This window comes from Mirounga leonina, unplaced genomic scaffold (genome assembly GCF_011800145.1).
Source record: "Mirounga leonina isolate KUSES-001 unplaced genomic scaffold, KU_Mleo_1.0 Mir_93, whole genome shotgun sequence".
In the NCBI taxonomy this organism is placed as follows: domain Eukaryota; kingdom Metazoa; phylum Chordata; class Mammalia; order Carnivora; family Phocidae; genus Mirounga; species Mirounga leonina.
This window is the reverse complement of record NW_023270854.1, coordinates 39,692,724-39,715,873: the sequence shown is the minus strand read 5'-3', so window position 1 is coordinate 39,715,873 and position 23,150 is coordinate 39,692,724. Positions and strand designations below refer to the sequence as shown.

General features: G+C 36.7%; 1 protein-coding gene and 1 pseudogene across 1 annotated transcript in view; both read right to left on the bottom strand.

The window, feature by feature from the left end:
- Positions 1-206: 206 nt before the first annotated feature.
- LOC118004571 lies at positions 207-7,174 on the bottom strand (annotated as a pseudogene).
- Positions 7,175-7,270: 96 nt separating this feature from the next.
- The window catches only part of TRAPPC8 (trafficking protein particle complex 8), an 83,475-nt gene continuing 67,595 nt past the window's right edge, over positions 7,271-23,150 (bottom strand). Inside the window, exons 25-29 of the mRNA XM_034995974.1 lie at positions 22,691-22,864; positions 19,288-19,389; positions 15,840-15,985; positions 9,264-9,353; positions 7,271-8,319 (exon numbers count right to left, since the gene is read on the bottom strand). Coding sequence (XP_034851865.1) covers positions 8,085-8,319; positions 9,264-9,353; positions 15,840-15,985; positions 19,288-19,389; positions 22,691-22,864 — 747 coding nt within the window. The 3' untranslated portion in view covers positions 7,271-8,084. The remainder of the gene's footprint in view (positions 8,320-9,263; positions 9,354-15,839; positions 15,986-19,287; positions 19,390-22,690; positions 22,865-23,150) is intronic.

Sequence of the window (23,150 nt, the reverse complement as noted above, 5' to 3'; positions counted from 1 at the left end):
GTCATGCTCTCAGAGTCCTGGGATGGATCAAGCCCCGCATCGGGCTCCCTGCTCCACGGGAAGCCTGCTTCTCCCTCTCCCACTGCCCCCTGCTTGTGTTCCCTCTCTTGCTGTCTCTGTCAAATAAATAAATAAAATCTTAAAAAAAAAATCTTTCTCTCCCTTTGCACCCCGCCCACCCCCCCGCCCAATAAAAAAAAGATATTAAAAGTTTCAAGAAAATCCATCATCCTGATTCTCTGGATGATGTAAAGGCTACTAAAAAGTCCATAATCTTTTTTTTTTTTTTTTTTTTTAGGATAGAGCAATCTTTTATTTTTAGACACTTTCACAAAGAGGTTTTCAGTAAATGAACTTTCCAATGGAGAAGAGAGAACATGAAAATCAGCCTCCAGCCATCAGCAGCAGCTCCACTCAGGGCCTAGGATCCTCCTTGCCCAAGTGGTGAGGTGGAGGTGTGTACTTCCCTTCTTTATTAGTTTATCTCACTGCCTCCTGATGTCACTCAGACGTTTCATCGTTTTCTCCTGAAGCAGACATTCTACGAAATCATCAAATTCTATCTTGCGCTCTTTCTCTGCACAGGTACCACCAATTCCATGCGCACATTCTATCCATTCTTTTTCAAAAGCATGGCATCGACCTGGAATCTTGTGAGGCTGCTCGGCACTTTGGATCGTCATCCGATGACCTAAGTTAAGGCCCAGCCTTTTCTGCACATCAAAGAAAGGCATGGCGTCGTGCCGCGGTGCCCTCGTCTCCTTCCTGGCCGCCGCTACTGGATGATCTGCCAATAATTGTTTTAATTACGAACTATTTCCTGGGTTAATATTGTTAATATGTTAGGTTGGTGAATTATCATTAACTTGCCTGATTCTAATTCTCTGTAGCAGAAGAAAAATGCTAAGCCAAACTCCACTAAGCGCTACCTCATCAAATGCTAATTTCCACATTTTAAAGGCAAATGGTAAGCACGGCACCCATGTAAAATTGCATTCCTGGTGCCCTCTAGTGGATATAGTTGGTTTTGTTTTTTTTTTTTATAAAGATTTTATTTATTTATTTATTTGAGAGAGAGAGAGAGAGAGAGCACAAGAGGGGGGAGCGGGAGAGGGAGGAGCAGACTCCCCGCTGAGCAGGGAGCCCGATGCAGGACTCGATCCTGGGACTCCAGGATCATGACCTGAGCCGAAGGCAGTCGCTTAACCGACTGAGCCACCCAGGCGCCCAATATAGTTGGTTTTGAGAATCACTTGCCACATCTTAGTGAAACCCGCCATAGAGGAATGAGACATTCCTTCTCCCTATGTTCTGTCCTCTCTCCTTTCTCCTCCTTTATTCTCTGGTCTTGCCCAGGTTCCCAAGATGTCCTAATGATGTCACTCAGTGTTAAAACGAATAACATTGTTATTATTCTCTTACTTACAGAAACAGGTGTTTATTTACAAAAACAGTCACACCCATTCATTTACATACTGTGTTTGGCAGCCAGAGATTGTATGTACCCCCATAGACCTGAAAGGTTTACTGTCTGATACTTTACAGAAAAAGCTTACCAATCTTTAGTCTATGAGCATATCACTAGTTCTGAAAAATGCTTGACAAGGGAGGGCTGATCCCTAGTTGAATATGTTTAGGAAACTCCCATGAATGCACACGAGTGTAAAGAAACCTCTAATTTTGTTTAGTCAGGGAAATCTTTTTTTTCACCTAATATCTATTAACATCCTCCTATTCCGTGGAAAACATTTTGGGAAATACTATTTTATAATATTGTGCTTAAAGACTTAAGTCTTATTATTACAGTTCTTATCAACCTCAGAGGAAATATTCCATCTTGGTACATCTATAGCCATTTACTTAAGTTACAACCAAATGTTATATTGAGTATAATTTACTTTAAACAGATTTAAGACAGATTTACATACAGGGCGCCTGGGTGGCTTAGTTGGTTAAGCGACTGCCTTCAGCTCAGGTCATGATCCTGGAGTCCTGGGATGGAGTCCCACATTGGGTTCCCTGCCCTCTCACCCTCCTCCCTCTCATGCTCTCTATCTCTCACTCTCTCTCTCAAATAAATAAATAAAATCTTAAAAAAATAAAAATAAAAATAAAATAGTTCACCAGGGGTGCCTGGGTGGCTCAGTTGGTTAAGGGTCCGACTTTTTTTTTTTTTTTAAGATTTTATTTGTCAGAGAGAGCGTACAAGTAGGGGGAGCTGCAGGCAGAGGGAGAGAGAGAAGCAGGTTCCCCACTGAGCAGGGAGCCCGACGTGGGGCTCGGTCTCAGGACCCTGGGATCATGACCTGAGCCGGAGGCAGACGCTTAACCAACTGAGCCACCCAGTCATCCCATAAGCATCCAACTCTTGACTTCCACTCAGGTCATGATCTTGCGGTCACGGGATCAACCCCTGCAACAGCTCTGCGCTCAGCAGGGAGTCTGCTTGAGATTCTCTCTCTCCCTCTCCCCTTCCCACCACTCTCTCTATAAAATCTTAAAAAAAAAAAAATAGCTCACCAAAGACAGGGTGATATATAAATTTTGTTTTAACCACCTAGGAGTAGTTAAAAAAGCATCTGAAGTACCTAACCCAGGGGTGGTTATTTAGCCATTGAAAATCTCATCAGTCCAGAATCCAAAAAATGGCTATCAAAACCTTTCAAATATCAGCTGTCTCACTTAGCAATAGAGAGTTTTAACAACATAAAGGTGATATAAGTGGTGTTCAAGATATGTATATTGGCTAGAAATATTAAATATGTACAAGTTCTTCCACAATTACATGGAGAGGGTTTAAGAATCTAGATAGGCCAGTAGCCCATACCCAGTGGGAGTGGCATTCTTGGCCTAGGGCTAAAATTCAGTCCTGGTTCAGGTCACTAAGTATCAAAGAATTCTTTCACCTGATTCCAACTTAAAGATTAGCTGAATCTTGCCACTCATCATCACATCTGAATTGAGTAAACATTTCTGCCAAAAAAGTAGGGAACTAGAACTTCTCTAAGCATCTGGGAATGCGCCTTATGGCTGCTTTATGAATGTGCAGTATCTGGACATGTAGCAGAATTCATTGTAATGTACCAGTCAGCAAATAGCCTGAGAGGAAGGAAAGCCTAAGCTAATATGAACACATATCCCAGTGTGCCTGGAACAGACCCAGTTTATGCCTGTTTGTCCCACTGTAATTATTAATAGCGCCTCCTTTCACTCTCAAGTTATCTCATTTGGGGTGAAAACTTATGTGGTCACCCTATCTACAGCTCTCATCTACCTATACCTAGCAGAGAGGACAAATACCTGCCCAAAAGAATCCAATTATTGTGAATAGCAAAACTGACAACACCAAAAGCTAGTAAGATTTGATAGTTACTTATGATCAGCAGCCAAGAAATAATAAAGCCACAGGCAAGCTGGGATTGAACATCAGCTGCAGCCTAATTGTTTACTTTAACCAACTGAGCAAATGAGCTATTGTAAACTGAATTTTTCTTTCAATATCCTTAAATAGAAAATTAATCTTTGAACAATTTGTCACATTTTAGGGGCTTATGTTTAAAACACTGGCCTAGTCACCTAGAACTTTTGAAGAAGAGTAACATTTCCATGATGTGACTAAAAACTAGATAGTAACAAATTTAATAAAAATCTGCAGCCAGAAAGTGCTTCTCAGGCTCCCTAAGGCCGTGTTTCCGAAAGCGTGGTATACAGGTCCCCCATTCAGCATCAGGGCTTGTTAAAACCACAAGATTTAAAAAAAACAACAAACAAACCTCGACAACAAAAACAAGATTCCATACTCAAACCAGACCAACAAAATTGGTCTAGGCAGGTAGACCATCCATTTCTGGGGAAGTAGCCTCTGAAATTACATTTTTAGTAGCAAATGATTATGCCCATACATTTTGAGAACCATTTCCCTATTGAGTCCGAAAGCCTGGAATATTCTATAAGACACTTCAGCTCCTGGCTAACTGCAATGCCGATGTCAGTCAGAATATTAACTTTTCTTTATGGTCTATGCCCATACCCAGAGGTATGCTGGTAAATACGCATCAAATTACAGGCTAAAAAAGCTTTTTAAGCAGATATAAAGTCTTCATAGCGCACAACTTATAAATAATAATAAAATATGCAGTATTCTATATTGCAAATACCATATAGCCCAGTGATCCTCACAGAGGGCCTTTGTTAAGTTTTGCCAAGCTCTTGAGCAACCGACCTATCTTGCAATTAACAAATGAGAACAATTCCAGTACGAATCTTGATTGATATTTTTGTTTATGTTAAGGGGGAAGAGGAAAGTGAGAAGATATGCTAATCCTCACCTGATGTTGTTCATCAATGACAGGAGCAACGTCTTTGCTGATCTGGATAATCGTTTTCAGGTACTGGAGGAATATTTCTTCAAATATTTGTGCTATTCATAATGTGAAAGCTACCTTCATGCAACACTTTTAAACTGAATCTGCATTATTAACATTTTCTCCATTGCTTTCGGAGATCTAGAGTAAACAGCAAAAATCAATACATCAAGCCCTAATAGGTAGCATTTGATGCCCCTGGGGTAAATATTCCACTATGGGCAGTTTCAAGCTTTGCCAGAGCAAGACGTCATTGAATGCAGAGTTGGGGACAGTAGCAAAAGACCCAGAAGTGCAAGCAGCTGTGGCAGAGAGGTGCGCAACCCTGCTCTTAACAAGAGTTGTTCTGCACCCAGGTTTGGAATCTTCAGTTTTTGAATCTGGAAAATGAGGTCTTTTGAGTTTCTCCTCACTTTTGTGCAGTTCCCCCTAGAGGGTTGCTGGGAGGCAGACTAAACTGTGGCAGCCAAGGAAGGCACCGGGGCTGGGGCTCCACCTGTTCCAGACTTGGCTGAGCCTGTCCTCCTCCTTCAATTACAGCGGCCTCCCTTGGAAACACCTTCTCCTCTTCCTTCATCTGCAAGTACCAAGGTTCTGTAGTAAAATTAGATTTGCCTCTCCCAGCCAAATGCCCCTTCTCTGGTTAAAAAGTTATCTTGAAATCAGACTTTCTAATCAACAGATAGTAATAGTCTTCAATGGATAATCTTCCTGGAATGTTTACTGAACCAAGACATACTATTCAAATGCAAAAAAGAACACTTTTTTTTTTTCCTTTCACAAAAATATCTAATTCTCAGATGTGTCCCTTTCTGCCACCAATTACAGCATAATTAATTCAATCACTAAGGAAGGGAAGAAATGTTGAAGTTAGGAAAGCTGACTTCTATCACAGCTTACAAATCAAAATAGAAACATAGGGGAGAAAGGGGAACACATGACATGCAATCTCCTCTCCTGAGGCCAAATACCATAGCCCATTCAAACTGGGAACGAACAATAGAATATTATCAAACAGGGTTGACCCTAAGCAAAAAGTCTGTAACGGCTAAGTTTTTCTTTGGCTCCTTCAGCCCCCTGCCCCCATTCCTGCTCCTCCCACCTGCACTCCTCACCTCCCTTCTAAGTACTGTACTGGCATCCCATTCCAAGTAAAGCCTTGCTCTCACAAGCTGCAGGGCACATCATATCGATTATGGTAGGTTATCAGGGTACTTAACAGGTATTTGCATTTTAATGGAGTCTTCTGGAAATCAGGCCTAGGGCTATGAATCTTAATGGAAAAATTTCAGTTGAGATTGAAAGTTCTTGGGCGGCACAAGCTTCAAAATACTCAGTACTCTTCTAAGTAGCCAGTTTATGAGATTACCCCAGTTAGGAGGGATTTCCTTAGTTGCCTGAGGAATAGATCCTGTCCCTTGTTGCTCCTAAAGCCCCACTACAAAGACTGTCATCAGAGCTCTAGCCGCCAGATCTTGTTGAGTACTTTCACAGTTAGGGGAGAGACTTGCTTTGTGTCAGAGTGACTTCAGCTCGCCCTTAAACCCTGAGTTCTCTTGTTTCCTCTCCACAATTCCTTCTGGATTCCTGTCTTCCCCACCTCTGCTTTCTACAAAGGCTTGTTAAGTAGATGCTTGAGACAGCTTGTTGGAATTCAGTGCTAAATTCTCTACTTACAGCTAATTTGAAGTTAGAGGAGTATTCTCTGTGTAGTTATGTCCGAAGTATGAGTTAGGTATGGCTTCACTTGTTTTTTTTTTGATTTTTTGATTTGTATATTTAATTGCAGAACGAATGGAAGGATTAAGACTTAGGTAGACACCATTATCCTAGGGCCACCTCGAAATAAACTCTCCGGTTTTATTTGTCTGAAAATATCTTTGTTTCATTTCCTTCTTAAAAGGTATTCTTGCTGAGTTTAGAATTCTGGCTTAGTAGTTTGTTTCTTTCAACGCTTTGAAGATACCCCCCTCAACCCCCAGACCCATTTTCTGTTTTCCATGATTTCTGTCGAGAAGTCTGCTATCAGTTGTGCTACCACTTGTCTTCTGTATTCAAGACTGTATTCCCCCCTTTTTAAAATTCCCAGCAGGTTCACTATGTGGCATCCGGATATTGTTTCTTTGTATTTATGTTGTTGGGATTTACCAAACCACTTGAATCTGTAACTTGATGTCCATCTTGGAAATTCTCAGAGATTCACTTCAAATACCATCTCCGCACTACCCTGTCTCCCCTCTTTCTGGGACTCCAAATAAACATAAAACTTTCCCACTGAACCCAGTAGGTCCCTTACCTTCTTGTGCCTATCTTCCAAACTTTTGTCTCCTTGCTTCAGCTTAAATGATTTCTCCTGACCTGTATTTCCTGTTTCAGAGTGCATCAAATGTAAGGCTCTGCCTTTCACTTGCTTCTTCCTAAGTAGATAAACACTCCCAAGGCAAAGTAGCCCCAAATGGTGGTCTCTTTTCTCTACTTCTCCAAGATTTTGGTCCACTAATAACTGACTATATTGTTAACACTTTGTTTTTAGTAAGATGTCTTCTTCTCATTTTTAGACTCTACTTTTCTTCAGCAGGAAGGCTAAATCACCTCATCTACCATACCCAGCATCACAGTCTGTAATGTGGTTACTTTCAATAGTTTAATAAGCATGATCTTCCTTTTTCCCAGGATATAAAACAATTATCCAGATTTGTAACTGGGCATCAGACATGACACATTTAAAGACAAAATTAATTTGCTTGTGTAAAACATAGCCACCAAGGACTGTAGGAACAAAAATTGTATTTCATGTTTGGAAACAATTGGTTTGGCCTGCTGTAATTAATATGGTTGGCATTCATTTTAAATAAAGAATATGTTAAACCCTTTGAATTAAAAAATGAAAGCATCTAATAAATCTATACAGTGAATAGCATGTCTTTATTCTATTTACATTTGTTATAAATATAATACATTTTTGAAAAGCTTATTTTTAATTAACTTGAGTAGATTTATATTTTAAACAGATCAACTCAATTGTTAAAGTTACATAATAAAGAATATGATAATTTAAATGACAAAAAATTTTCATATTGTGAAATAGTGCACCCTATGCTGAGATGAATGAGGAAAAAAAAAGTCAAACTCCTTTCAAAACTATATTCAAAGCATCAGAAAAAAAAATTTTTTTTTTTACAAAGTTATGTATAAGCCATAGGAACCACCAGATACTGAAGTATGAAGACTCTATAACCAAAGTTCAAAACTGATTTTAGAGAATTGTGTGATGCAAGACAGGAAAACTTGTATTTAACACTCTACAGAACTTCACAGTAAAGCTGGAATTTATAGACTAATGGCTTAACGGGAGTACTGCCAACAAGGCCTTTCCTTCCTCAGAATCATCTGGTAATATTCAGATACCATCAGTAAGTTGTAACAGCAGACTTAGACATTGGTTTTTAAGACGGGGCTTAATAAGGTGCGTGGATATGTTGAAACTCTGTATTATGAGTATGTAAATTATTATCAGGGTTTAAAGAAATACAAAAAAAGAACGTAAGTATTCTCAGTCCAACGTGCTTTGCATCATCAACACATTGACAAGTCGAAAGTATTTTGCAGTAATCCGACACCAACCTCCATAACAAGTTAGGTACTTCAAATACTGCTGTTAAAACCCATTCAGTAAGATAAAACTGATTCTTGTGGATTTCAGTACAAATGTGCAAGTTGTCACACATTATTGATGATGATCAGGGCAGGCATGGAGTTCTGCTGACTTGTTTCAAACACTGTAACTTGGTCCGATAACTTGGCAAATACCCTAGGCGTTCCAAGGTTATAAACACCTGTATGAACAAAGCATGCTTTCAGCTGCAAACTGTGAATCTCCTGGCTTTTAAGCTGAAGTTTATATTGTGTTTGTCCAAGCCATGTAAATGATCCATGGATTTCCAATGCTTCTGGACTATGTGGGAGAAGGAAAATGGTAAGTTGGAGGGTTTTTCTTTATAAATTTTTTCCTGAAGTTCTAGTAACAGATCCCTTTCACCTAGAGATTCTACTTCTAGAAACTATTTCATGAAGCCAACTATTTATTAATAATGACAATAAAGGCAATAGGTAGTATTACTACTGCTATAATAGCTAACACTTGTTACCAGGTACTATGTTCTAAGCACAAGTGTTATCTCAATTAATGCTCACAACAGCAGCTAGTAAATTATGGAACCTGATTTCAAACCTCAGCTTTTAACCAACTGGTTATCCATAACATAAAAACAATTTGTATACAGGAATGCTTATAATACTGAAACTGTTTATAATGCTGAAAAATGGGAAGCAACCCAGAATCTACCAATAAGGCGTTATTTATGACACACATAATCAATCATACACAGAACGTGTCTGGATTCCAGAGAGCTGCTCCAGATCCTATTCGGGGTGTTATATACTAATAATCCGTATACACTTCACATTACTTTTCTAAAAATCCAAAAATTTCTGAATTCCAAAAAGCATCTAGCTCTTGAGATATCAGATATGGGAGTATGGACCTGTATTTTTTTAAGTATTATTTTATAATTACAAAAAAAAAACCCTTCTATTGCAAACTTGATTTTCAATTTTAGAGTTCTTTATCACCAACAAACTTTCATAAAAATTTTTGTCTCTGATCAAAACAATTTGCTTCTTTTGGAAATCGCTTGTCATTCTGTCACCACTATGATGCAGAGACAATCCTCTGTAACTCCTCTATAACACTTCTGTAATGTCAAACACAAATCCAGGGCACACCTGAGTAAACTTTCTCTATCCGTGTTAGGTCATTATGTGCATAATTCAAAATGCTAAACTGTTCTCACATCAATCCTAAGCTACAAAATAATCTTGCACCAAGTGAATCTTTACCTTGTTGTTTTATGCCGAAGATCAACTATTACATCAACATCAGCCTTAGAACAATTAGACAGTAAAAGGGTGACTGGTACTAAACAAAGGCTGTGGAAGGAAAATAGAGAGGTTAAGCTGTGCATTTTCTTTTTAAAATCAACTTTCTTGAAAATAACACTTAACGAATACCTAACAAGCTCCTTAAAAAAGACAATTAGATTCAAGTAAGGGAAAAAACTGAGTTCCAAAATTCAAAAAGACACATTATTTGTGTAAATAAGAAGGAAAATATGTTCCTACAATGCCTGAATGCTAAATATCAGAATATACACGTCCACAAAACCATTTTGTTTCCATTTATTAGAGCTACTCTTAAAAAATAACTGAAGTGTTTCTTGGTGGTTATTTCTCAAAATGAAAAACAAAAATGTATAAATAATCTCAACTAGGAAAGATCAATGAAGAAAAAATAAATCGTGAAAATGCCAACAACTAATCCTGTTCTCTTTGTTTCTTGAAAATTACTTTATTTTGAGAACTTGGCCTTGATTGACATTTGCTTTTCTACCAAATCTGCATAAAAACCACCATGTTTTAGAGAATATGAAAATTATTTCTATAAAACAAATTACGAGGAAAGCCTTTTTAAGTGGACACATTTACTCAGGTAATCCAGTTTCTGATATTGCTTTATAATTAATAAATTACTAAAGCATTTAATAAAGCATAGAATGGACAGGCAGTGACAGAAGAGGACATATGAACAGACTGGTATAAATTTCAAATCAAGAACATAATAAACATAACCTAGGCACAAATGAAGGTTGGTTACATACTATTGTTAATATTTTACTCTATAAACACAAAGAATAAAGAGATAGTAAAAAACAAAATGCAGTAACCTTATAAGTTCACACAAAATAACTTTAAAATTCTGCTCAATGTATTTAATGCTTTCAGAAATTTTAGATCCTCTTACTGAGAAATATTTTCCAAACAATACTGCAAATAACAGATTTCCCTCAACCAAAAAGCTCAGATAATTTCAAAAACATACCCTCCAGCTGTGCCGTGCTATGCCCTTACCTCCCCCACAAACTTCTCACAAGGAAAGGAGGATAATAAAGACAGGTTTCCAGTCTGAAGTGCCTCCTTAAATTAAATCCAACTACTTAATTTGTAACACAAAGCAAAACCTCAGGAACTTTTGCTATTCTGTTCCCATCTGATCCTCAAATTTCAAATGTTCCAGGCCTTATCTAAATGCCTCTAGAAATGTGAACATCTGGGTATTTCCTAGCCCCAAACCAGACTCATCTTCACTCCTTCTCTTCCTCCACTCACTGTTTCAGTGGATAGCACCCCCATCTATTCCAGCAAACCTTAGGCATCATACTAAGTGTTTCTTACTTGGGAATGGGAGCTCCTGCCTCAATGGTCCCCATTCCCAATTTTCTATTATTCTTCACAAATTCCTGTCAATTCTTTCTCCCACACACTCTGAAACCTGGTTACTTTATCTTTTTTCCTTACAAGTTCAAGGCATCTTGTCTTTTGGTGTACTGCAACAGCCTCTGGATAAGCACCCTGATACAATCCATTCTTTACATGGGGTGTTTCTCATATCTGACCTGTGTTTCCCACACTTGAACATGAACCAGAATTACCTGGTGGGCATGTTAAAAAAAAGACTACTGGGCCCCACTCCCAGTTTTGGTTCAGCAGGTCTGGGGAATGGCCCAAGGATTTGCATTCTAACAAGTTCCCAGATAATGCTGAGGGCACGGTCCGAGACCACGTTTTAAAAACCACTTTATATAACAGTCTTTCAAAAATGCTAATCTGATGAGCCACACAGAGACCAAACTGCTGAGAACTATCCCCCGGCCACCAAATTTAGCATTATTAAAGGCATGGGTTCTACAGTTAGACTAAAGTTTAAATATTAGCTCAACAATTCCATATCTTAGTTTTCTCAACTGTAAACTAGGAACAATAATTGTACCTACATCTTGGGCTCATGATAGTGATTAGGTAGGATCAAATACGCTAAGTGCTGAGAATAATGCCTAGCACATGTTCAAAAGCTCCACAAACATGTCTAATGTGACTTCTTATTTTGAAAGCTATGGCAGTTAAACTCAGTATGTTTCACATCTTTGTTATGTCTGGTCACATATTCTTTCTCACCTTCTTATTCCTGTATGGTCCGTGTGCTACGTGCCGTAATCAAACCTCTTCATGACGCATCCCCTCCCACATTTCTGTATTACATGAAGAACACTCCTCCAGGTCCTCAATCTCTTCTCTTTATGTTTCTATATCTTACTTGAACTGAAATTTGGCTGAGTACACAGCTTCCTCTATAGCCCTCTTGACAAGAGATGCTGTTCTTCCAACATCTTCCACATCTCCGGTCAGAATGTATCATTAATGTAGTTCCAATACCACTCCTTGATGATTTCTTCCTATCTCCTCTGTCAAAACACCCATTTATTTGTAATAAACTACTCCACAGTTTTTCATCTTTTTTTATGTCCTCATACTGACTTACTAAACCCAGCAACAGTAACTCAGTACAGCAGATTCTTTGGGGGAAGGGGAAAGGATGAGTATTTTGAAATATCTTAGGTAAAGATGAGGGAAACACCGCTTCACCTCGCATTCATCTCCTGCGTCTGTGAAGCAGGGGCATACCACTGCTCTACGCATCTCTTCCGTATCATCTATTGGCTTCAATTATTAAAAGCTTCGGCATGAATTTGCTTTCTTCTCTTTAATCCCGAGTCTTGTCATCATGTGGACAACTTTACTAAGTAGACGACCCATTCAACATCTTCTCAAATTTAGTACTATTCAAAACTCAGCCATCTACTTTCCGTGACCATACTGTGATTTTTTTTTAGTGACCTAAAATAGCTACCTCTGAAATAATACTCTGTCACTCCACTCTCTGACAATTATCTCCCATCTCTCCAGCTTTCTCACTCAATTATACTTCTACTCTTAGTGTCACAGGGATGACCAATCAATTTGGGGCTCTCTATTTCAGTGTTTCTCAATCTCAGTTAGTGTGGTATAACTATAACTACTGTGTAGCAGTTACTCACTCCCTTCACCCTTCCCACCGGGGGACTGTGGATCATCCCTGTTGATTGTGAAGGTGAGGCTAATTGGCCAATGGAATATTCATGTCTTTGATGCAAACAGAAGTCTTAAATGTGCTCTCACAATATGGTTCACATTTGTACTCCAGAGATACTCACTGAGAAGGACATATCCAAGTAGCTGCTGCCCATTTGGACTGAGCCCAAAATATATGTGGTACAGACAGGAACCCAACCAACCCACAGCTTGAAGATGAGCTTCAAGCCAAATGGTAGCTGACCTGCAGATCCATGAGTGTGAGAATGCCTTGTAGGCTACTGCATTCTGGAGTGGTTTGTTATGAAGCATTACTGTGGCAACCATGACTGATACGGACACACGCTGGTATCATGTGAGGACATTTAAAAAATACAGATGCCTGGGTTCTATTCCCAGAGATTCTGATTAAAGTGGCATTGAGCATTTGGATTTTCAAAAATTCCCCAGGTAATTCTGTGCAGCCAGGGTTGGAAAAAAAAAAGGCCGCATTTTATCCTTATCTAACTTGTCTTGTTTTCACATACTTCCATGCACAGTTTTATTTAACTGTGATGTTTTGCTTTTAACCCACTATTCTACTTTAGCTTGATCATTTAGGTGGTGTGCCCCTGCTTCACAGATGTGTAAGACGAATGGGAGGTGAAGTGATGATCAAACCTGTCTTGCTTCACATACTTCCCTACACTGCCTAGATTCTATGAGTCTTTTTAACCCCAATAAAATCATGTGGAAAACTCCTAAATATCCTTGCCTCTAAAGCACAGCCAAGGTTTTAACCACTAAGGTTAAAAAGAAGCACTGTGGAATCTAAGATATTCAGGAAGTACGTGAAGCAGGATGGGTCTGATAAACGAAGTAGAACAACTGCTTAAAAAGAAACATCAGGGAATCAAAACTGCCCATGAAAGTACATGAGGTCAAAACAGGTTCAACAGGGATAAAACATAAAATTTTTTTCCTCAACTATGGCTGCACTTTAGAGCAACATTAAGACCTAGACAAAAAAGTTTTATAAATAACTTAAATGGTTAAAATTTTTAAAAATCTGACAACAGTGTTGGTAAAGGTATGGCGCAAAGGGAATTCCCATATACCGCTAAGTGGGATGTACAAGTTGGTTAAACTACTTTGGAAGAATTTGGAAAAAAAGGCAAGCACACATACACCAGGAGATTATACACAAGATTATTCACAGAAGAATTCAAAATAGCTCAAATATGAAAATAATCCAAAAGTCCATCAACAGTAGAGTAGATAAATAGATAAACTGTTCCGGTATGTTCAAACATTCATAAGGCAATGAAAATTCTATTGCTTCGTGCAATAGTTAACAATTACTAACATAATATTAAATGAAAGAAGCCAGACATAAAAAGAATATACTCTATAATTCCACTTCTATAAGAAGTTCAAAAAATGCCCCAAGCAAATCAAAATATAGAGTTGTATACCTAGTTGGAAAAATTATAAAGAGAAGCAAAGAAGTGACTACCAATACTGGGGGCACACGGGGTAGTGCCTGGGAGGGAATACACAGGGGGCTTCTGTGATGCTAGCAATAGCACAGAAGTGGTTATTTGGGTGTTAACTCTGTGGGAAAAAAAAAATCACCGTGGTCATACATGTTGTTTTTGAGCACATTTCTGTGTGTTATATTTAATAAAGAGAAGGTTTAAAAGTGGTTAGCACCATTTAAGTTACTTTTTAAATATGTCTGATGTTAAGTCTCTGTCAAGGTCTTAATTTTGCCCAGCAATCTGTGTGTCCTTAGCCAGCTTCTTCTCATTCCTCTCAGAAGTTACCCTCAAATTTTACTTCTCAAATGTTCTATCCTTTATTCTCTTATCTCCTATATTACTTTGCTCCTAGAAATATTCCCTAAAATGGAGGCACTCCATAATGTGTGAATACGTTAAAATTTCTCCCTACTTTCTTCTCTCCCTGTTTCAATAGTAAGGAGATCCCTTCTGCAGTCCAAAGCTAATCCTGTGATTCTTTGGACTGTGTATCTTTCCATCTATTAAGGATTCTGTTATTCTCCCTATATCCCATCATTTCCTTCAAGACCATAAACATAACCATATCTTACCTAGTAAGAAAACAATACTGAATGGATATTCCTGGATCCCTGTTCATAGCCCAGCTTTCTGAAAGGGTGGTCTACACTAGTAGACTACACTTGACTTACTTACCTCCCAATCTCTCCTCAACCTATTATACCCTGATTGCACTCCCATTATATAGTAACATTCTTCTAAAAAACCATTAATGACCTCTTGTCAGATCCAATAAATAATTTTCTGGTCCATTTACTACTTGACATTTCTGCAGCATTTTAAACAATTAAACCATTCTTTTTCCTTGAACTGTTCTCACTCAATTTTTGAGATACCACTTTCTCCTCATTGGTCTTTTCTTCCTAATTACTTCTCAACTAGTCTTCTTTGTGGATTCCTTTTTCTTTAGCTTTTCTCTCAGATGTCATTGTTCTGCAGGTCACTGTTCTCTTTTTGCTCTATCCCACCCCATCGCCACCCTTATCCAGGGTGAATTTTTCACCAAAATTCATACCTTCACTTATTACTTATAGACTGGTTCTAATAGACGTCTCTCCATCTTTTCTTATACCTGCAAACTAGCAACTTTTTGAAGTGTCATTTTAAGTTTATATAATCAAGCTACTTACCAAAATTACAAATACAGATGCCCCCTGAACAAAGGGGTTAGAGGTGCTAACCCCCACACAGCCAAAAATCTGTGTATACCTTCTGACTACCCAGAAACTTAACTACTAATAGCCTACTGCTGACTCAAAGCCTCACCAATAACACAAACTGTCGAGTAACACATATTTGGTATGTTACATGAATTATATTTTATATTCTTACAATAAAGTAAGCTGGAGAAAAGAAAATGTTATCAAGAAAATCCTTAAGAGAAAACACATTTACAATACTGTATTTATCAAAAAAGATCATGTATAAGTAGACCCACATAGAGGGAACCACACTGTTCAAGGGTCAACTGAACATCATTCTCCAAGAAGTTAGCATTTAGCACTTAGTAAAGCTTCATAATGCTGTCTAAATTTGAACTGTTTGATGAGTCTATACTATAGTCATTTCTTACATTTAATTTGTGTCTAAAACAAAACCAAAATTAAATTTTTTCTTGGTTTTGACTTAATGATAAACATGCTCACCAAAAGGAAACTTGCAGCAACTGAGGTGTCGAAGGCAATTATCTACCTCTAACCACAGCTGCAGCATATAGTAATCATAGTACAGGGTAAATTATTTAAGAGCAATTTCCATAGACTCAATATTATTCTAAATTTCTTCTTCAATACTGGGGTTAATGCCATTGTTAAAATAAATAAATAAGAGTGTGTGCGTATATACGCACATGTGCACTGTAGAAAAATTTTAACAAAAATAAACCTCAGACCTTTTTTGATGAAATGGATGATTAAATGATTCTGGATAGTGAAGACTCGTTTTAATGAGATTAGAAAGCTGCTCTACGGATGGTCTTAAAGGAACTGTAGTGTTTTCTGGCCTGAAAAATTTTAATAGTTCCATTTCTGGTGGCTCCTGAGAAAAGAAAAAAATATATATGACAATAAAAACACTGTCTTGTTAAAACATAGCATATACAAATAAAAGAAGTTAAAACCAGTTGAGATAAAGGAAAGCAAGAACAATACTTTTTCTGCTGTTATTTAAACTAACAGAATCATCTGCGATACAATTGAGGATAAACAATCTAGGATCAGAATCATTTATTCATTCCCTATTTATTATGTGCTGGAGTTAGACTTAAGTTCCAGCAACTTCACATAAGGTATTTAATACTTTAAGACTGAATTTCCTTATTTATAAAAAGGGGTTCATAATAATTTCAAAATCTGTTGTGGTTGTTACTTAGTACTTAAGCCATAGACATTGAATTGTATAGCACCTGTTTTACTAGTTGAAGAACTAAAATTGCTTTAAAATTTCATTTTGAAAATAGACTGCTGTGTTTATTATAGATTACAGTACTTCATCTGTATTAACTGAAGGTTAATCATGCATGTAAAAGTCTCAGTATAGCCAGTGCCAGGCACACTGTAAACATTTCAATAAATATCATTATCACCTAAATGAAAACAGAGAATATCACCCCCTTTCTACTATTATTATCTTTTTTAACCATTTTTCTCCATTTTTCTTTACCATCCAGGGAAATTTTGATTTTTAATTTCCTGCTAGCCTAGTTGGGATTTTGATCTGCACTAGGGATTGGCAAACTATAGCCCACGGGCCAAACCCAGCCTGCTTCCTGTTTTTGTAAAGAAAGTTTTATTGAAACAGCCATATCCATTTGTCTACATACTGTTTATGGTTGCTTTTGGACTCCAACAACAGAGATGAGTAATTAAGACAAAGACCTTCTGGCCAGCACAGCCTAAAATATTATCATCTGGCTACTGACAGAAAACGTTTGTTGATCCCTGATGTATACAGCTGTAAAAGCAAGAACTAAATTTGCTTTTGATTTAGAAGTCAGAGAAAAGTAACTAAAGGTTTACTCTGGAGGAAAGAAGAGAAGAGAAGCAGAACTTCTGGGGTGCTACTTATGTTCTATTTCTTGATCTGGGTCCTGGTTATACTGAAGTGTTCTTCAATTTGTGAAATTCAATGAGCTATTCAACTATTCTGTATTTATCTTACACTTTAATAGAAAGTCCAAAAAATGTATTATTGTTTAATATATTCTAAACATCAAAAAAACCAAGCTATTGTTTGAGACTTCTAAACTATACTAAATAAATTTCCATATGCCACTTAGGTAGAAAACACACGAACAATAGCCATAAAAGGATACCAAAGGCCTGAGCTAATTTACTGAGAGAATATTTAAAAGAGTTTCCCCTTCTCCCAGCTTAAAAGTAGCAAAAAGTATTTTCACAACCAGCGCTAAATATTTGTCCAGTAATTTGACAATAAGGATCTGATTCATACCTTATGACAGTTCCACACAAGAGAGGCAAGGAGTAAAGAACTATTATCTTTGTCTTGTAAGTGAGTAGTAAGCTAAGGATCATCAAGTTATGCAAGTAATTTGGTCATCAATCTCAAAGTCTTTGGGCTCCAAATCTATTATTCACAGTATTATGAAACTGCCTTATCTCCCAAGCTCAGTTAATCATATAAAGAGAATAAAAAATATTTCAAAGGTGAAATACAGAGAAATAAAAATGATATGCCATTCATGGTATGTAAAATGAAAATATAACATGAATAACTTTTATAGAAATCACTTCTTCATTTTCTAAGTGCTAATTTTGCCAATGTTTGAGATCCAAATTATCAAAAGTTTATATACAACTAAAACTTGGGACTTCTGTATTAATCAAAGGTGAAGAAACAATTTTTTAATTAAGAAATAGATTTGGGGTTAAATTTGATATCTTCATTAAAACTAGTGGAATATTGCCATTTGTAACCTTTGAAGTAAAAACGGATTCAAGTCATAGAATTGGCAATGGATGCTAAAACTAGTGGACATAGGTTTGATAAGAAATCAGACATTTACATAGGTCCAAATTATCTCCCCACAAATTACTTATTAGAAAACGAAAGGAAAAACAGTAACTTTACTGTAGAAAAATATGGTGGAGACCATCTTAATCAAATGATCCCTCACTGATAATGAAACAAATTAATATCAAGTGCTTTTTGATATAATACACTGACAAGGACATAAACATCACTTCTGTGGTATTCCTGCCAAAAAATGTATAACCTTAATCTAATCATGAAGAAACACAAGAAAAACCCAAAGAGGTATTATTCTACATTAAAATAAATGGCCCATGCTCCTCAAAGATGTCAATGACATAATGACAGATCAAGGCTCAGAAACTGTCCCAGATTAAAGGAGACTAAAGAGACATGACAAGCAAATGCAACTCATGATCCTGGACTGGCCTGGGTAGGAAAAAAAAAACTGTCAAGCATATAATGGAGACCTCTGATGACATCTGAATATGGACTAATATGAGTACTGCATCAATGTTAAACTTCCTGAATTTAATAATGGTGTCTGTGATTATATAAGAGATTGTCCTTATTCTTAGGAATACTCATGAACTAAATGGGGGTAGAGAAGGATGTCTGCAATTTACTTGGGAGTAAATTAAGAAAAAAAAAATCAATGTATACATAAATAGAGAAAAAAATGATAAAGCAAAGAAGGTAAAATGCTAACCACTGGTGAACCTTGGTGAAAAGTATGAGAGAGTCCTTTATACTATACTTGCAGCTTTTCTGCAAGTTTGAAAATTATTTCAAAATAGAAGTTTTCAAAAATAATGAGAAAGCTGGAAATTAAGATCCAGTATTTATAAACACAATACAAGGTCACTGCTTGAATTACTGGATGTGCTTAAATTTTGTTCATATATACTATGAGAACTTTTTGGTAAGATGAAACAGTATTTTATGAGAAATCAGAAAACACATTAAACACTATTACCAGCTGCTGCACCACTCCATGGAGCATCCTTCACATTTTATGCTTTGCCCTCCCTAGATTTCGGCAGTGGTATAGGCTTGTTTCCCTTCCTCTCAAGCAAATTAATTCTTTTTATACTACGAATTCTAGATTCAGTATAGAATATTTATTAGAAACCTCAAGATCACAAGTGTATCTTCATACTCTTACGAGATGCTAATAAATTTTAATTTATGTTCATTTCTCATTTAAATTAGTCTTCTGCCACCAACCCCCCCACTCCAATCTCAATATAAAAGCCTGCACGAGCCAGACCCCTTTAAAAGCCCCAAAACCAACCAAACAAAAAAACTCCACAGTTCACAAGAAGACCCAAAGAAAACTCTGTTATTACCTGTTTCTGAGGACATGAAAAGGCTTCTTTTCCTATAGTGTGAAGAATAACATGATGCTGACCTTCCAAAATAAGCTGCTTACTATCTTCCACTACATAAGCCTAAACATACAAAGCACAAAAATGTTACCTTTCTTGGCAGTAACCTCAAAAGTAACGAATGCAATATTTGATGGAAGGGAGAAATATAATGGCTACTTAACAATTATCAACACTATGGATGCGTCAGAATTTCTACTTTTATTTATTCATTCAATCAACAGAGAATCTGTCAAAATTTGTTTTGCTTCAATTTAACACAGTTGACCTGAATATTTAAGGGACACATCTTAAAATCTTTTTCAATGTTCTCTAGAGCTCTTAAGAAACTAGTCCAAAAGAGCAGTGCTCTAACACAAGCCTTTTTGTTACTGGACTGACGATACACAGGCAAAACATTTTTTCTCATAGTCTTGCTTCTGAAATGCCTCAGGGTTTATCACCTAGTAGAACAAAATCAGTGAGTACAATCATTAATCTTGTAAGTGAAAATGTCACACCCTTGGATATCTTAACCGTAAGTACATACACTTAAAAAAAAAAAAAAAAAGGCTGATTTCATCTATATCAAAACACTGGTTCCAGCATATAACTCATCACCCTCTTGAATTGCTTCTGCCCCAGAGAAAATGTTATATGTAAATGGCTCTGATATACTGTTATCATCACATTATGCAAATACAAAGGCTTAAAAATTTTTTGACAAGCCCAATTTTTTTACTATTAGATTCAACAGACATAACATTTCTCAGGCAAAATGCTATAAAAGTTTCTAAATGTTTTCATTTCATATTTTCAATCTGTGTACTTATTTTATCATGGCTAGTTTTGCCACCCATATATCACACCTGGAGCAGTGCTGCACAAAGACACAGGACAGCCGGGACCTGCTCAGTGTGCATTACTACACAGTCCAGTGATGCTGTAGTTAAACACATGCTGGGGTGGGCCTTCAGCTGAGAGGATGAGTGCTGACAGGGTAAAGTTCTGAGACACGTCTTATGTTTTTTCCAATGGTCTCATGGGATTGAACAAAAATCATCCATAGCCTTGTCAAATTCTATAATGTATTCTTCTCTCTGCACAAAGACTTAACTTTTTAAAACAAACCTTTACATTTGGTTAAGACTGGTTAGGAATTGTTCTGTGCCCCTTTTCCAATTATTTTTCACAAAAACATTGTCTGAGCTCTTCGTTTTTCTCCTGCATCCTATTTTACTGAAAGACTCCTAATGCTTCCTGTTTCCTACTCCACAACTTAAATGACTTTTCAAGTTTCCTTTCATGCAGTGCTTTTTTGCATTATCTAGACACTTCACTAAAGAAAATCTACCACTTTCTCAAATGAGTATGTGCTAAACTTATCTTAGATACTAGCCACAATCAACTTAATATCCTATTCTTTATTCTATTCAAACTTCCATTTTCTAGCCAAGGAGCATCATAGCTTAGTTTTCTTCTTCATGTAATCAGCAATACTAGTAGGAGTGGGCTGCTATTCAGGGCTGTTTTCCCCCCAGCCAAACTGCGGACTTAACAATTAATACAGAGTACAGATACATTACTCAAAATCTTGTCTCAGAAATATTTCAAATTGTTACATGGCAGAAATCTGGAATGCAGCCACATACTTCAAGGGTCTAGTATACATTTAATGAGTGGTTGGCTTGCATTAAGGGGCAATACCACTGAGCCTGAAAATAGAAGCCTCTTGCTCCTAAGCTTCAAGAAGATTTGATTTCAAGCTAAAAATGGGAAACTGATCTTTTTATTATTATACACCTAAATCAATTAAAGTACCATTTTGTTTAAATTTTATTGAAACTCATGCAAAAAAGAAAAAAAAAACTCATGCCACCTTGGTTTTAAAAAGGTTTATTAGAAAATGTATGATGTAGTAAAAAAGAATAGAGTATCTGAACCAATTTAAAAATACGTGTACTGATCATCTACTATGGGCATATCTCTATGTGAGCCCTTGTTTCAAACAACATAAAATCAAACCTTTCCACCCTGTTCAGGTGAATATCCTAGGGCAAGATCCTTAATTGCACTGTAGAACTGTCTTTTAAAAAATAATATGTAATTTTATTATATATTATATGTAACATAATTTATATATAATTACAAATTCTTATAATACATGCATAAAATACAAAAGGGTGCACTGTGAGAAACAAGCCTCCTCTGTATTATAGTAAATAACTTTAAGGAAGACTAAAGTCTAAACCATTTCATTCTGGTCTGCCATGTGTGGATCTTATCTGGATGTGATTTTTAAAAACTTAAAATATTTTCAGGGTGCCTGGGTAGCTCAGTCTGTGGAGCCTCTGCCTTCAGCTCAGGTCATGATCTCAGGGTCCTGGGATCGAGTCCCGAATCAGACTCCCTGCTCAGAGTTGAGTCCACTTCTCCCTCTCCCTCTGCCCTTCCCTGTTGTGCTCTGTCTCTCTCTCTCTCTCAAATAAATAAAATCTTTAAAAAAAATAAAAACTTAAAATATTTTCAAATAATCTGGAAAAACTGAAAACAAACCAACAAAGAGATAATAATTCAAAATTATTGTTATTTGGTTGGGTGAGATAAAAAATACTCTGGGGTTATGTTATATAAGAGAGTCCTCATCTGCTAGAAGTAAATACAGAAGCATTTACAGATAAAATATTATGTTATTAAAAAAATACTACAGCAAAAAATAAAGGAAGGTAAAAATAAAACAAAGGAGAGGGGCTACTGGAATAGATGAAAAATGAAAAGCAACATATTAATGACTATGGAGCCTGAGTAATGGGTACCTGAAGGTTCACAGTGCTATTTTTTCTCTTTCTGGTGTTTGAAAATGCCCATAATAAAGAGTTTAATAATGATACTTGTTTTCATGGAGCTTACTATATCTACAATGTTCTCAGTACCACTAAGAACTAACAGTAGAAACAAAGAAGAAAGTTATCTAATTTGAATGAATTCTTTCTCTAAGTAAAAAAAGTCATTTTGGGGGGCGCCTGGGTGGCTCAGTCAGTTAAGTGTCTGACTTCAGCTCAGGTCATGATCTCAGGGTCCTGGGATCAAGCCCTGCATGAGGATCCCTGCACAGTGGGGAGTCTGCTTGTCTCTCTCCCTCTGCCCTTCCTCCCGCTTATGCACGTACACTCTTTCTCGCTCCCTCAAATAAATCAATAAAATCTTAAAAAAAAAAGATTTAAAAAGTCATTATGGAATTGTTAAAAAAAGTTATAAAATAATTTAAATATTGAAACCGAAAATTTTACACAGAAAAAATATAATACCAGCTTACATTTGTTCTTTAGCTTAAGGCTGAAGAATCTACAAGCAAGGCTTGCTGAAATAATTTAATAACACATACCTTCCATAATACAACAATATTCAAATCCACCTCACTGCACTTCTGAATTAATCTCACAGCATCCTCTATTGACTGTTTTTCTGCATGCACAGATGGCTGGGCTTGTGGTTTCTTTAATTCAGAAGATAAACTTCGATAAAAGAAGTCTGCACATGGACTTGCTGAACTTATTATCTGTTAAAAGAAAATCATTTATCTATATAAATGTTTTCAACTAAATATACCCTACCAAAATTTATATTTCTCTCTATATTTCTATATAACCAAAAGGCTTATTCAATAATTTCTTGTCAATTTGTCAGTACAGGGAGGCTGTAAAACACACGAAGACAGTTAAACACCTAAAATATTTGGTACACATTACCCTGAATCTTAAAGCTACTATCTCAAAGTAATTAAACTACACTGCCATGACATTAGGTTTGACCTTCCAAGTATCAAGGGAGGATAATGGGTAGTT